Below are 15,184 nucleotides of genomic sequence, written 5' to 3' on the forward strand. Positions count from 1 at the left end.
AGCTGGAAATATACATAAAAACAGCAATGTAGGCAATGTTGCCTTATTATTTCTGTCACCCAGCAGTGAAAAAACTGCTGTGAACCACACAGGTAAAGGGACCCCTGACCATTAGGTCCAGTCGTGACCGACTCTGGGGGTTGGCCAAGGGAGCCAGTGTTTGTCCGCAGACAGCTTCTGGGTCATGTGGCCAGCATGACTAAGCCGCTTCTGGCGAACCAGAGCAGCGGACGGAAACACTGTTTACCTTCCCGCCGGAGTGGTACCTATTTCTCTACTTGCACTTTGAGGTGCTTTCGAACTGCTAGGTGGGCAGGAGCACGGACCGAGCAACAGGAGCTCACCCCGTCAGGGGATTCGAACCGCCAACCTTCTGATCGGCAAGTCCTAGGCTCTGTGGTTTAACCCACAGCGCCACCCACATCTTTTTGCCATACACCTGCGTAAAATTTTGGTCCTTGTACTATGATGCTTTCTAACACCTTGTCCTTCCTTAAATGCTTTTTCCCATTTGCCTTGTGCCCTCTTCAGGTCCTAGGAGCCTTCAGAAGGGCTTGGTGGCTATTTTAACCTGACCTGTTGGTAAGCTGTATGCTCACACGGTAAATGTTCATGTATCCTGAATTAACGGTTAAATGTTGATTGTTACTATTTTAGTATTATCTTGTTGTGACGTTTTATTACATATTGTTATTGTATTACTGTCTTTAGACACCAATTTCTGCGAGAACCACTTTGAGCCCAGATTTACTTCTAGAAAATGTGGTATATAAATAGACTATAAATTCCGGTTCTGGGAAAGCATGAATTCAGGGCAGCTGTGTGGCAAGCAATTTGAAATGTGACAATGGTAGGTGGGGAAAGGGATTCGTGCCCCTCCCCCTTCTCCTGTCCCATGTTCCCCACTGCAAGTGGCTTTCTCTGACTCAAGGAATGTTGCATTCATCTTCATGAGGTGTCTAGTTTGGCTTTGAGATTTCGTTCTTCTGCATGAATCTTTTTCTTTTTTAGCAACATGATTCATGCAAAATTGACCATATTCTATTCAGCAAAACAAACGGTTGTCCCTCCCCCCCCCCACTTTTAGTATATTTTTTGGGGATGCAAACAACTTCTTCAAATTACATAAGCATCTACATGTCCACAAGCATATATGTTTCAAATCAGTTCCACTTGCTACTTTGCCTCCCAACAGATCCATGAACTGGAAATCATAGTAGGTGTTCTAGAGCCGAACGCAAATAGTTTTAGTTTTCAGTGGCATGTAAACCAGGAAGTGACTTCTGAAAAGCGTGTGCTTTCTGCCAAAAAATAATAACTCAAGATAATACAATCTCCAGGGATAGAATTGCCGGGAATGGCAGCCTATCAGTTCTCTTCGGGCAGCTCCCAAGGAGGACATGAAGCTACTGCTTTGCTCTGTTGTTTGTTCCATTATTGGGAACCAGAGGCAATGTGTTGTTGAACAGAGATGTTTAGCTGCAGAGGTGTCTGGGGTGCCTCTTTGGCCAGGTGGAGTGGAGGACTGAGCAGCTATGGGGGAAGGGAGGAGCCACAGTAAGACACAGTACAGCAGCAGCAGCAACTTTTGCCAGGACTCCTTGCTGGGCAGAACCCACCCAGCGGGAAATGCAAGTAACTGGATGGGTTCACCTGTCTTAGATGAATTCATCTCAACTTTTTTGTAAGTCACTGGAGGCTATCGCTACATGCAATGAGTGCTGCAAGTTAATTACATGTATGGAGAAGTTCTGACAAATCAGTTACGCCTGCTCAAAAATGTTTCTCCAAGCCTAATTCTTGTTATGAAGACGAGAAGCAAAGAGTTGCAACAAAGGCCCAGGTACTGCAAGCGAAGAGTACTCATCCCATGAGTATCGCACATGGCTTTTTTGTTGTTCTTCTATGAACAGGTTGCTTTTCAGAGAGGCTTGTTTCCTTGTTGAGAAGTATTCTCTCAATGCTGGCTAAGGTACAGCGTGTGAAATATTGAATTATTTTTAATACGCTATCTTTCCCCTTGCGTGGCAAGGGGCAGGTGTCTTAACATTATTTTAAAAATTGCAAGTCTTTTCGCCTTCCTTGTAAACAGCTAGGCTCTAAAATATACAGCTATTCTTGAACCACCTGTCTAAACAGTAACTTTAAAATGTGTTTTTTTCAAAAACATGCAAAATCAGCATTTTGGGAGGCCTCTCTGAAGGAGGAAGTTCCATAAGGCCAGGGCCCTGGCTTTACCCTTGCAGTCATTATTTGCTACATACAGTCATCGGATCTGAAGCAAGGTTGCCGCAGATTTCAATGATCGTGTGGTTCAGGGTTTTTCTGGTCCACTCACACTCAAGAGGTTGTGCAGAGACAACCAATCCGTGCCATTCTGGAGGGCAAGTCTGATCTTTTCTCGACAGTGGCAGGCCGTTTCCTCTTCTCCATGTTATGGAGAACAACAAGCCCCCCATTTCTGTACTTTCTGGCTGCACACACTGCTCTGCTTTGTGCCTTAATTTTGTCCACTTAGTTAAAGCAAAAGGATGTCTTACCCTGGTCCTCTCTAGATATTGTGGTATGGCAGCTCCCAGATCTGGGAGGGTACCAGAATAGTCACCTCTCAGTTACAGCAGCACTGGGAATGGAGAGCAACAATATGCAGCTCTGCCCATGTGTTCAGGCTTGCATTGGAGAGATTCCTTGAGCCATGGTTCTTGTTTCTTGCAATGGGTTTTGCCCGCACAGTTTGAATGCACAGCATCTGTAAGTTGTACTTCCATGGAAAACCTTCCCCCGTGAAAAGGCTTGGGAGAGACAGGTTAGATGCCAGTGGAATAATCCATGGCAAGAACTCACATCTGTGGCACTGTGGCTTTGCAGGAAGAGGTGCATTCCTCCCTCCCAGACCAGTCAGTGCAAAACTGGGCATTTGGCAAATCCTTTAAGCCTCTGAAAAAACCTCAGCTGCTGCAAACAATGGATTCGTTTAATGCCAACTGTAATGGGATTTTTATTAGGAACCAGAACAAAACCAGGACTTCCTTTCACAGTAGGCTCAATCAACACTCATCAGGTGGCAGGAATTTTTAACTGTACTGAGTACCAACTTGGGTTGCCTATGAACAAACTGCAAAAACAACCATTTCAATGTCAGCTGCCCCTCTTCGCCGCCGTTCACCAGGTCTCCTGCTAATCCTTCCCAAAGTGAAACCTGACATTAAGAAGCCTATAAATCCACCTCTTCCACGGTCAATTGGTGGATCAGCTAGATGCCAAGAAAAGGAAAACCCAATGCTTGTTATTAATAAAGACTGATAGAGAGTCTAAGCATTGTGCAGCAATGAAAAAAGATAACACTTGCCTACAGACACCATAGCATCTGGAGATCTGCTACAATTCATTGTAGACATGAAGGACTGATGGTCTTCCTTAGTATATTAATAATATTTTTTTATTTACACCCTGCCCATCTGGCTTGGTTTCCACAGCCACTCAGGGCGGCTCCCAACAGAATATTAAAAACACGATAAAACACCAAACATTCAAAACTTCCCTAAACAGGGCTGCTTTCAGATGTCTTCTAAAAGTCAGATAGTTTTTTATTTCCTTTTGTATCTCTGGTGGGAGGGTGTTCCACAGGGCGGGCACCACTACCGAGAAGGCCCTCTGCCTGGTTCCCTGTAGCTTCTCACAGTGAGGAAACCGCCAGAAGGCCCTTGGACCTGGACCTGCACCTGAGTGTCCAGGCAGAACGATGGGGGTGGAAACGCTCCTTCAGGTATAAGCTACCTGTCATCTTAACAGTGAAAAAGGATGGGGGAAAGCATTAGAGTAGCTTCTGCTTCTCTTGACAATGGATGTTCTTGCTGTGTGCAGCCTCCATTAGCTATTGGATGGAGTCAGAGTGTAGTTGCATCCTGGTCTCCAAACCCCAGGCAACTGGCAGTTGTGAGACCAAGTTTTGGTGTGTGTTTTTTTTCTGGTAGAGGGGAATGAAAAGCAAGTTCTCTGCATCTGCTTCTTCTCTGCCTGATGGGCGAGGCCAATGTATTTGTATCACAATCTGCTGAATTTCTAGATTGTCGACAATGCATTTACAATGGTGCCTCGCAAGACAAAAAGAATCCGTTCCGCGATTCTCTTCGTCTAGCGGTTTTTTCGTCTTGTGAAGCAAGCCCAATGATGGGTTAGCGGATTAGCACTATTAGCGGTTTAGCGGCTTTTAGCGGCTTATCGGATAAGCGGCTTAGAAAAAGGGGGGGGGGAAGGGGAAAAAACCCGCAGGAACTCGCAAGACATTTTCGTCTTGCGAAGCAAACCCATAGGAAATTCGTTTTGCGAAGCACCTCCAAAACGGAAAACTCTTTTGTCTAGTGAGTTTTCCGTCTTGCGAGGCATTCGTCTTGTGGGGCACCACTGTATTCATGCCACACGGGGGAATGGCCACAGGAGGCAAAGCAAAAATGAGTCCAGCAATTGGTTGCAATTAGCTGAACTGACAAGAGGAGCAGAGGCAGCCCAAGACATTTTGTAGCCTGAGGATAAGTCAAAATGGCACCACCCTCTCCATGATGGTATGCATGATCCAGCCCAAAGTAAAAGCACGTTGAAACCCCACTGGGGTTTCCCCATTGGGAAAGCTAAGCAGGCGTTATAATCTCGCTCATTAAAGTCAACGGGACTTCAGAGAAGTAAACTTTATGCTCGCTGTTTAAGAAGCACCTTGGACTTTAAATGGTTTCAATAAAGACTATTGTGAAGATACCCATTTTATATTGAACTGTTTATTGAGTGTTGCCTTTTGTACAGTAGGGGTCAGTCGCCCTCAGCAATGTGTTATGGACCACTTAGGTTTACCTGGGAACAAGTGCCTTTGAACTCAAGGGATCTGCCTCACACTAGAGGAGGTTAGGAATGCAGTGTAACAGATCAAACCCAGATACATTATCAATACATAATCTAACTCATTTGAGTGGAACTAATAATATAACATGTATTATTCATAAATTAAGCACACTGACGTGATAGCAAATAATTTAAAACATAACAATACAAAACAATACATGTAATCGACAAAGGTGTTGGCTCCATTGCAGTTTTCAAAAACAAAACAAAACATGTTTAACACACTTACAACAAAGTAAAATTAAAAATAGCAAACCGTCTCCAGAAATAAACAAGCAATTGTCTGGTTTTGATTACCAGCTATAAAATAATGCTATGTTGTATTTCCCTCACTCAAACTGGGGAGGAAAAGGTTTGCATTTTCCAGGTTTGTAGGTAAAATGGCTGAATGTTAAGTAAAGGTTAGAAGCAGGGGATGGACTTAGATCCCTGAAACACTACAAAAGTACATTTCAGTACAGCTTCTCCTCATACCAGAACTGGGTTGTTTTAACAGGGCACTATTTTAGAGCAGTTTATTTCTTCCAAAGCAAATGAAATCACTTTTATGAGAAGATTTGGACTGCCAATCTGACCAACCAATGAATTATTATAGAATGTGAGGTTAAGTTAATTAGATACATCCATTCCATTTGCTGATCCTCTGCTTTTATTGACTATTCAGTTAATCGTTGGCTGCTAGAAGAACAAATTATTTAGTTATTTGGGCTGGATTAGCCAACAACCCATTTAACTGGCTAATTCACAAACATACTAAGATCAAATAAAGTTAAATATTACTAACAATCTATAAATGCAATGCCTCTAGAGTAAAAGCAGCTTCATTATTCTAAGACACAGAGAAATTCACGGACTGAATTTCAAAAAAAAAAAAAAAAAACAACCTACCCAATGTGTTATACAGTAGGGTGGGAATTGTGTTAGTGAAAAGGCTGTTGAGCTAACTATAAACTGATTAACAGCTTCATATCAGCAAAAAGCTGGATGAATTTGGAGCATTCATCAGAGGGGCAAGTACATAGCAACTTGCAGGACAGGAAAAGGGAGACAATTCAATTGATTTCTTTTTTTAACATTTGGTTACCATTTATAAGTGTTAATCAAGACATGACATGAATGTTGCTTACCCCTGCTTTAGATAGTGAGGGGAGGAACCGTACAAATGTTACCGGACTACATCACCCTAAATCATGGATGTCTGAGGGCCACGGGTTGTTCCCTCCTGCTTTAGATAATGACTTTTTTTGTATATCGCAACAATTTTAGAAATTGCTATTTCAATTATCAGTGTTACCAGCACACCTTTAAAGGTTTCTTGATATTTACTGCAATTCAATTGACTCAGATAATAATGAAATACACTGATAATTAAATCCATACAGAAATGGTCATATTCAGGGTTCGTCACCTGATTCTTTTTAAAAACACATATTTTGTAAATCCATGATATCCTGCATCTGCCCATGCAATCTAATGCCCTTCTTTTGAGTAACCAACTAATTTCAAATACCCTGGGCAGGATTCAACATTGTGCTCAAGCTACCAAAGATGTTGACTTGTTATTCATAGGGGTTGACACTGGCTTCAAAATTACCCTCTTTTCTGTGAGCCAATAATTTGCCCATGTCTCAAACTGGCTCACAGCTACTCTAAGTAAAAAAAAAGAAAAAAAAGAAAAAGAAAATAAATAAAAAGTTTACATAAAAAGTAGGAAGAGATGTTTCCTAAAGGCTGTTAGAATGTATTTTAAGGAAACCTGGAATTTGAAATAACTCCTTTCCCTCGTAGCATGGAAGTCAATGGGGCTCAACACTGAAACTCAATAAACTCAACACGACTTGGCACTTTCTCGTTCTCATGCAGAGACTCAGAAAGAAGAGCAACTGTCTATGGCTTGGGAAACACATGGCTACAGAATCTGAAAGTTCCTGCTGACAAAGCGGGAATTTGGGAGCAGCAGATTTGTGTTGCACCTTTTTATATTAAGTGCTCAAGCATCCCTCGCTGCCCTATTCTATTCTGCCATTGCAACCCACCTGACAGTGGCGACTGCTGCTCAGCTCCCAGCTTCCAAGGGAAAGAAGAGGCATCCCATAATATTGTGCTGCAAACACAAGAAACAAAGTTCTGCTCTCTGCCATGTGGACAGGACACCTCCAGCATAAAAGTCCACCAAGGACAAGACCCACTACTATCAGTAACAAGCCATAGGCAGTGTGAAATGTGACGCATGCCTATTCACTTCGGTTAGTCTTTCCAAGTGGCATCAACAGTCGGCAATTCAATGTTAGGTTAGAGCCTTTGGAGCTGTTGATGGTGCCATGGTCAAGAATCTACCTGGTGTGTGCGATTTCCTTCTACAAATGGCTGCTATTTCCTTCCTTTCCTTTCAACATTATATTGTTTTCAGGTGTTGCCCCCCCCCCCCCCATTCTCATGTTACGGTAGATTCTCAGGTTACATATTTCAAGCAGGGGACATTCTCACGTAGCATACCTGTATCTGAATACATTTGCAGAGCTCTGAAATAAATGAGTAAAAACATTACTAATGGACACCATTTTACAGGTGTGTCCTGGAGCAAGTTTCACAGGATAACAAGTTTGTACATGTGCACATACGCAGATGCAGGAGTGACTTCCAGAAAAGTAATGTGGACAGCAGCTCTAAGATCCTGCCATTCTTTTCTCTAAAGCTTTTCGCTACAGAAACACTCTATATCCCCATCCCTGCTATTTCTTATGTAACCAGACTTCCCACACCTCTCGTTTATAAAATTCCCGTTTCAGACAGAAGTTTTTAATTTCCTGTTTAAAAGGCACGTTAAGATTTGGCTTACTCAGCATCCTCCATTTTAAATATATTTGTTGCCTTAAATATGTAATCTGTAAGATACTGGATTAACCTAGTACTCTCCAGATGTTTCAGACTAGAACTCCCAAAACACCTGACCACTGAGCCTGATGGGACCTGTAGTCTAAAATACCCGGAGAGTACCACAGGGAAGGATGCATTAACAGGTAGGTATAAATACAGCTATGCATCATTTTCACAGAACAATGCACTTCCTACAAATTAGTAACCACATTTGCATCAATATATATGCACTGGAGGAAGAACAGGAAATATGGAGAAACTAACTGCACTGAATAATAAAAGATCTCAGAGACTGTGAGCATTTGGACCTAATAATAACCTAAGGTTTACTGCGGTTCGCTACAGGAACAAGCCCAGGGAAGCCTCAGGCTCTATCTTTGATTAATCTCAGTTTAGTGTTTACGCCCAAACCTTAAACTATGGTTAAGCTTAACTGGTTTACTGAAAGAGGTCGGCAGCATCAACCAAGATGTGAAGTTGGCTTGTTTCACTAAACCATCGTTCAAACCAACAAAGGCCAAACTGCAGATACCCAAAAGGGGAAGCAACAGCGTCCAATCTCTTCCTTGAGTAGGAAGCACATGAGCCTGAGATTCTCCTAAGCATGTTGCTCAAAAGATAAACCATAAACCTCTGAACATAGCCTCAAAGTGGCTAAAAACAAAGAAACAAAATCAGGCTCAGAGGAAACATTTATGAGTGCCAGTAAATTCTGCTACCTTTTTATGACTCTCTGCCTTCAATGTAGAGACTCAATATGAATGAAGGCTGGAATTCTCCATTGATCTGGCTGGGAAAGCTTACTCAAGATACCAGTAGGTGAATCTTGGTGCACAAGACTGGTCTGGATAAGGGCAAAATAAATGCAGCATTTGCAAACTTCATTTGACATATCTTTAAGTACCAGATACACAGAACAGGGAGGATTAATGGGCCTCACTCCAAAGAGAGATGAATAAGTGGGCAAAATGTTATGTACTACTAGGATCCCATGGGTAAAAGTCGTGTACTAAACCCTCAGGCAAAAGACAAGGAAGCACGTTCCAATCTCTATCATAAGACACATGGAAAGTGCATCGCTATTCACAGTATGCAGTGCTGTGTGCACAGTGAGTGTGGATGCACACCTGACAATCTGCAGAACATGTGCCATGTTCTGTACATGCACTTCCTTATGCAGAAACAGAAACTGCACAAGTCCCAATTTCTCAGCCAAGGTGTTCCAAGATGTGCCTCCTCCTCCTCACTGCGCTGAAGCATTTGTCCCCAGCAATTGCTCAGGCTGCTATTCCGAGTCCCCATATCAAGTGCAGCCAAAAGGATAGAGCAGCAGAGAGAGAGAGAGATGAAGCAGACCCCGGCCCTGCGAAACCCTCAGCTCACCATTTCAAGGTGTACGAAGGTGGAGAAAGGTGCTTTAAAAAATTGGTCAACTTCCAAAGCAGCAGCAAAGCAGTGTGTACATTGTTTAACATCAAAAGAGATGCATTTTGGTGTTTAATCGTGCTACATGTGAGAAAAATCACAGGGATTTGCATTGCTGACTTAGTAGGAGATTGGAATGTTGTGCAGATGTAAAGCTGTGCATGTTCTACAACCATGAGCTGCTGTTCCAGTAGTCAAGAACAGTAACGCAGGAACTAAACAGCATTTAGCACTTGGTTCATATAGCGTACAAGGATTGCTATTCTAGTCATCTAGATGTGGATCTATAATTGAGTTTACTTTCTGAGAGGTGGGAGAGGAATGTAGTCTTAAGGACGGTTTACTAAAACATCCTTCTAAGCTGGAAAAGACCCCACAAATACATCTCATAGGCCCCCTGTGCAAAGTACTCTGGGGCCCTTAAGTTCCAGTGCCACCTTTGCTACTTCTGCAAAATAGTTCACTTGGAAACATAATAATAAATAATGCACACGATATTTCTATTTCTAACAATAAATGCAAAGAGAATAGGAAATATTTCAAGTAAACTACATTTGGCTTTAGACCACCTGGTTGACCTAGACTTCATGAATGCGTTCTGCCTTCAATCTTCTTAGCAACATTGACCCTTGCTATTCAATAACCAAAAAGGTGAATATTAGCCAATCTTTCTGCAGGAAAGGATTCTGCCTGGCAGTGGAACGTTGCCTTGTAAGCATTCATTCTACAGTAGGAAAGGGATCTCTGCAGGTTGCCAGCTTCCTCCTTTGAGTCAAGTGTTCTGATAGGACAGTTCAAACATGTTGCAGGCCTCTTCCAGGCTTTCATCCATGTTGAGTCTTCTCCAGAAAGACTTCTGCTTCATCTGAAGCTCCCTTCGCACACACCTGGGGCATGGCACCGACTTCACCTTGCACTCTGAATGGAAGACGGCACCACAGCTGTCACATCTGTGAGAACAAAATCAGTTATTTGTATATTAATATGTAGGTTCCTAGCTTCTCTTCCCCACCCTACTATGCAGAGGAAAGAAGTTCTGTGCTAAGACTCTTCCTGTGCTGGCTGTATTCTGACCTCTGAAAGCCAGCCACACCGAGAAACACTCACAGGATTCTCAGACATCGTTGAGTCCCAGTGAGAAGCTGTCTTATAGTGTCGGAACATTGAGTTATACTATGGCAGTGGTTTAGCGAGGCAGTTAGGGCACAATGCTATGTGCAGTTAATGAAGTCACTGGGATTTAAGCAGCCTGACCGGATGCAGGGTTGCAGCTGTTAGTATTTGCTTTAATCTCAAAATCTCTGGAAGATTTTACAAGCTTAATTACTTAAGCATGTTATCCATTCTTTACTGGATTGGAGCACATGCCGGCAACCCAAGTGGGAGCCAAGATGACAGCCAAAGAAAACAGTTGTGCCTTTAGAAATTTTAAATCATCCACATCTGACACTAATGCTGACTTTATCAAGCTAATTCCCCTTTCGTTAGTGATTTACAATTCCTTGGGAAACGCTGGAGACCAATGATTGATGAGAGTGTCATTTTGCATTCATTCATGGCCTCTCCCTTTTCCTTCTTTTGATCACTCTTCTCAGTCAACTGGAGAATGTAAACGCTTATCAGGAATTTCTGTCGAAATGGACGCCTGCAGGATTATGGAAGAGTGAAACACACCTGCCGTTGCTACCCAGATGCATTAAATCAGGGGGCGGGGAGGGACAAGAGAAGATTGATGATTTCAAAATTAAGAGCAAATACATCATTCAAACCATTTGAAAAAGTTGCAAAACACAAAAAAACCAACCCACCACCCAAAACTTCTGTATGATCAATAATCAACTTGTTCCTTGATAAAAGGGAACAGATGATTACAAGTGGGAGGACAGGGAAAAGCAGGCATTAATGACACTCTTCATGGGCTTTGCTTAAAATCCCACCAGCACTTACGCTTCTAGCTCCCAAAGCCTTCTATAAATCAGCTTCTTCATTTTAACCAGTTATCCCACACTACAGGTCCAATGGTTGTTTTCTCACTACCAAATTAACCCTTAATATACCCAGTCTTTCCAGAACAGTAGCTGCATTAGTGCATAGCACCCTGATCCCATTCATAGATTACTTGCTCAGAAACAACTCCTATTGCTTAATGGGATTTGGTTCCCAACATGCATACAATTGTGGCCTTCATTAGGGACTACCGTATTTTTCGCTCTATAGGACGCACCCAACCATAGGACGCACCTTGTTTTAGAGGGGGAGAACAAGAAAAAAAAAATCTCCCCCTCTCTGCTCAGCGCCCCTTCAGCGAAGCAACAGGAGAAACGGAGCCCCTTCCATTTCTCCTCCTGCTTGGCTGAAGGGGTGCTGCGCAGCTCTCCCTCTCTGCTGAAGCCAGGAGAGTCTTGGTCTCCTGGCTTCAGCGAAAGGAACCCGAAGCCTCCGGAACGCAGCGGGAACTTATGCTGCACTCCAAAGGTTTCAGGTGGCTATCCCTGAAGCCTGGAGAGCGAGAGGGGTCGGTGCGCACTGACCCCTCTTGCTCTCCAGGCTTCAGGGAAAGCAATGCGAAGCCTCAGGAGCGCAGGGGGAGCGCTCCCTCTGCGCTTCGGAGGCTTTGCGTTGCTATCGCTGAAGGCAAGGAGCCTGCATTCGCTCCATAGGACGCACACACATTTCCTCTTAATTTTTGGAGGGGAAAAAGTGCATCCTATAGAGCGAAAATTATGGTAACTGAATCATTGCCACATAAGCTTTTGTAGGTAAACTCATATTTCCTATGATAGCTGCTGCATGCAGAAACAGAAAACTGCAAACAGAGAATCCTTCCTGGACAAAGACAACCTGGTCACTGTGACCCATGCCCTGCTAAAATTCAGATCAAACCTTTGCTCTCTGCTGTAGATGGGTCTGTCTTTCAACACCACAGTTCAGCTCAGTACATGGCTGAATTCCATTACCAAATTGAATCCCCTAATTTTAAAGCAGCTCCTCATTAACTTGCCCTCTTTAAGTCTGTGGTCATTAGAAGTCTTTCTCTGGATAACTCTGGCAACACAAGTTAGAAGGATGGCTACTGAGGAGAGAGGCACCTCTCTCTGGTGGGGTCCCAAGTAGCTCTTCCTAGGGCTACCTGCCTGGTGCCTCCGCTGCTGAGCTTTGGGTCCCAGATCAATTATCATCATTAGCAGAACTTGTTACTTGCTTGTTACACAAAAAGGTCTCTCCATGACTTAAATCCTATTTAAGATCATAGACCAAAGTAAAAATGCATTATAATAAAAACACATTTACACAAAGCAGGCACAATTCATTAAAATTGCCAAAAGTAACCTCCAGTAACATCAGCATAAAATTTTGGCTGCACAACCAGCAGTAAATAACAGCAAACAAACATGCAAGACCAAGACTTTACTATCTGGCCAGGCTTTTCATTAGTATTTTTACTAATAGGGTCTATACTAAGTTATCACCATCTTCTATGTTACACAATAATTTGGATTAAGCTTTTTGAAAATCTTTCTTAGAGGCTAAACACTTGTTACCTAGTACAGATTTTCAGGTACGGGTTGTGGGACAAAGTGTTAAGGGTGAGCTGATGGTAGAGAGAACAGTGACAGAGAGATTGGAGAGAACGCGACTGCTTCCTTCCGACTGCACTCAAACAGCAACTTTCCCATGCAGTTTTCAGGTTCTCATGTGACCCAGAAGTTTCCTAAGATCAGGAAGATGGAGGGAAACGTGAGGTTCCTAATAAAAAGCAGGTAGTGTTCTGGTCTATCCCCAAAGGTGACTTTTGTGGGCTGGAAGTTCCACAAGGCCAATTCAAACCTTTTTTTTGTTTTTGCTGGTTTGCCCAATTCTATTCCAGTAATATATGGCAACGGTGATAACCTAGGTTGAAAATTTGAGTCAAGTGCATTGTGAAAATCCATTGGATCTGCCGTGCTTTGTTTGCCAGGAGCTATTCTGACTGGGAAGTAACACTTCAATTGCTCAGACATCTTAATTGCTGAGACAATGAACAGAAGAAATCCAAATCAACAAATTGGCCAGAGGGTCCATGAATCCGCCTTGCAGTGAAACTGGTGCAACAGACAGCAGCAACTCCCACAAGCACCTAATTACCATAACTTTATTTTCAGGAGAAGGAGGTGGTTTTCAGTGTTGTGGTTGTGTAGAAAAGCCAAGAACACCTCTGAACAATTTCTGGTGAAAAGTTCCACACATTTCCCCATTTCTACAGGATTTTAATGTGTGTTCCTGAATACCCACTGCCAATCAGCATTTCATGAGTCCGATTTCTCTTTCCTATTAGGATTATTTCACACATTCCAAAAGTGGTTTGCCACCAAATGTACACTCATCAGTTAGCTGCAGTCAACCAAGGCTCTTATATGCATTTGCAGGTGAATATTTGACACAGTGACACGTAACATTTAAAACATCGTTGATGTCAGGCCGAGCACCATGGGTTGGCATCACTGGGTATCTGCCCAGGTCCATGCCCCAGCAAGGGCCCACCATAAACCAGATTCTCCTGACACATGCAAATTGCTGCTGGACAATGGAAATGGCTCTACTTTCTGCTCTTCTTGCAAACATGGACAGCTCCTTCTTCCTTGCCACTTCTGCTTGCTCCTTCTTCAGACCCAGTGGCAGCAGGAAATGTTGTTGTTGTTGCTGTTGGTGGTGATGCCATTTACATGACTTACCTGCTCCCAATGGTAGAGAAGCCCCCCCCCCCCCCCCCGCAGCCACTCATGCCATCTTATTGGGTAAGGCAGAAGAGACTGAAGCTACTATCTTCCTCCCCACTGCCAGATTGGGCCCAAGTTGTGGGTGATGGTGAGATGAATGAGGAGGAGCTGCCGGTACTGGGGTGGACCAGAGTGAGTCCTGGCTAGCCCTGCCAGCCCAGTTAGGACCACCTGCACATGTGGTAGAGGACCTGATACACAAACGGAATGCGTGAAGTCAACTGCAGTCTCCCCAAGGGACTGACAAGTGAAAACAAAATATGGCACTTAAGCACTCTGTTGATTTTGTGTTGCACAATTCACTATACGGCTTAAGGAGAGAAGGAATCACGAAGCTGAGATGAACCTGCAAAACTTAAAAGCTGAAATCTTTCCCAGCTGCAACCTACTCTAACTTCCATGGAAAATTACAAAGGTGTATCTCCTGGCTGTGGCTGCAAGACCGTTCAGCATTTCAATCAAGCGATCAAACACCTGCTTCTTATCTGGCCAAGGCCACAGCTCGATGCTGCGTCAGCCACTTCTCTAACATCTGAGGGCAATGAGAAGCACCTGTGTTGGGAAAGAGGGTGTTCCTTTTATGGCACTTATTTACAAAACAGTCTCATTATTACTAAGCCTTTATTCTCCTTTTCTCAGATCCCTTTGAGCACAAATACAATGACATTGTGGAGAAGACATTTGTTGCTTTGAAGATGACAAAAAGATGAGACCTTAAAAACAAGCAACTGTGGACTCATTCATGTCTTCCGTTTTGCCTGCAGCAGTCCCAGAGGGGGAAAGTCCACTTTTCATGTTTGGCTTCCTATGGTCACAGCTGCTGTAGGAGTGCAATCGTATGGCTCACTGCCTAGATTATGCACATAGCGCCAGTGCCTGAAACACCTCTGAATCTCCGTGAAGGTTTTTGCATTTTAAATGATCAGGCGTATGCTCCTGTAGGGCATCCATTCTTAACATGGGAGATTTGGGGTGGGTGAAATGGTGGGTGGAGGTGCTGGAAACTGATAGCGGAGGCACATATTTCTCCTTAAACTTGTGTCCCAGCCAGCCCCATCCTTAACCAACTTCCTCCCTTCTAGCATTCTTTCCTAGAAGCCACAAGATAATTTCAGCTCTGAAGTGCAGAAGATTATACTTGTTTGCATGCCCTGAAACATATAACACAAAAACACATTTTGTTTTTTCTTTTTCTTTTTTAAAGATGATTCATTAGTATGGTAGTCAGTGAG

General features: G+C 43.3%; 1 protein-coding gene across 3 annotated transcripts in view; it reads right to left on the reverse strand.

The window, feature by feature from the left end:
• Positions 1 to 4,752: 4,752 nt before the first annotated feature.
• PLEKHM3 (pleckstrin homology domain containing M3) overlaps positions 4,753 to 15,184 on the reverse strand; it is a 78,669-nt gene continuing 68,237 nt past the window's right edge. For 2 of the 3 annotated variants that reach the window (XM_081873371.1, XM_081873370.1), the window contains exon 9: positions 4,753 to 10,145. In XM_081873371.1, the coding sequence (XP_081729497.1) occupies positions 9,968 to 10,145 (178 nt within the window). In that variant the 3' untranslated portion in view covers positions 4,753 to 9,967. The remainder of the gene's footprint in view (positions 10,146 to 15,184) is intronic. The other variant, XR_014159336.1, reaches the window with a different exon arrangement.

The sequence above is a fragment of the Podarcis erhardii genome (assembly GCF_964252035.2).
Source record: "Podarcis erhardii genome assembly, chromosome: 1".
Classification (NCBI taxonomy): Eukaryota; Metazoa; Chordata; class Lepidosauria; order Squamata; family Lacertidae; genus Podarcis; species Podarcis erhardii.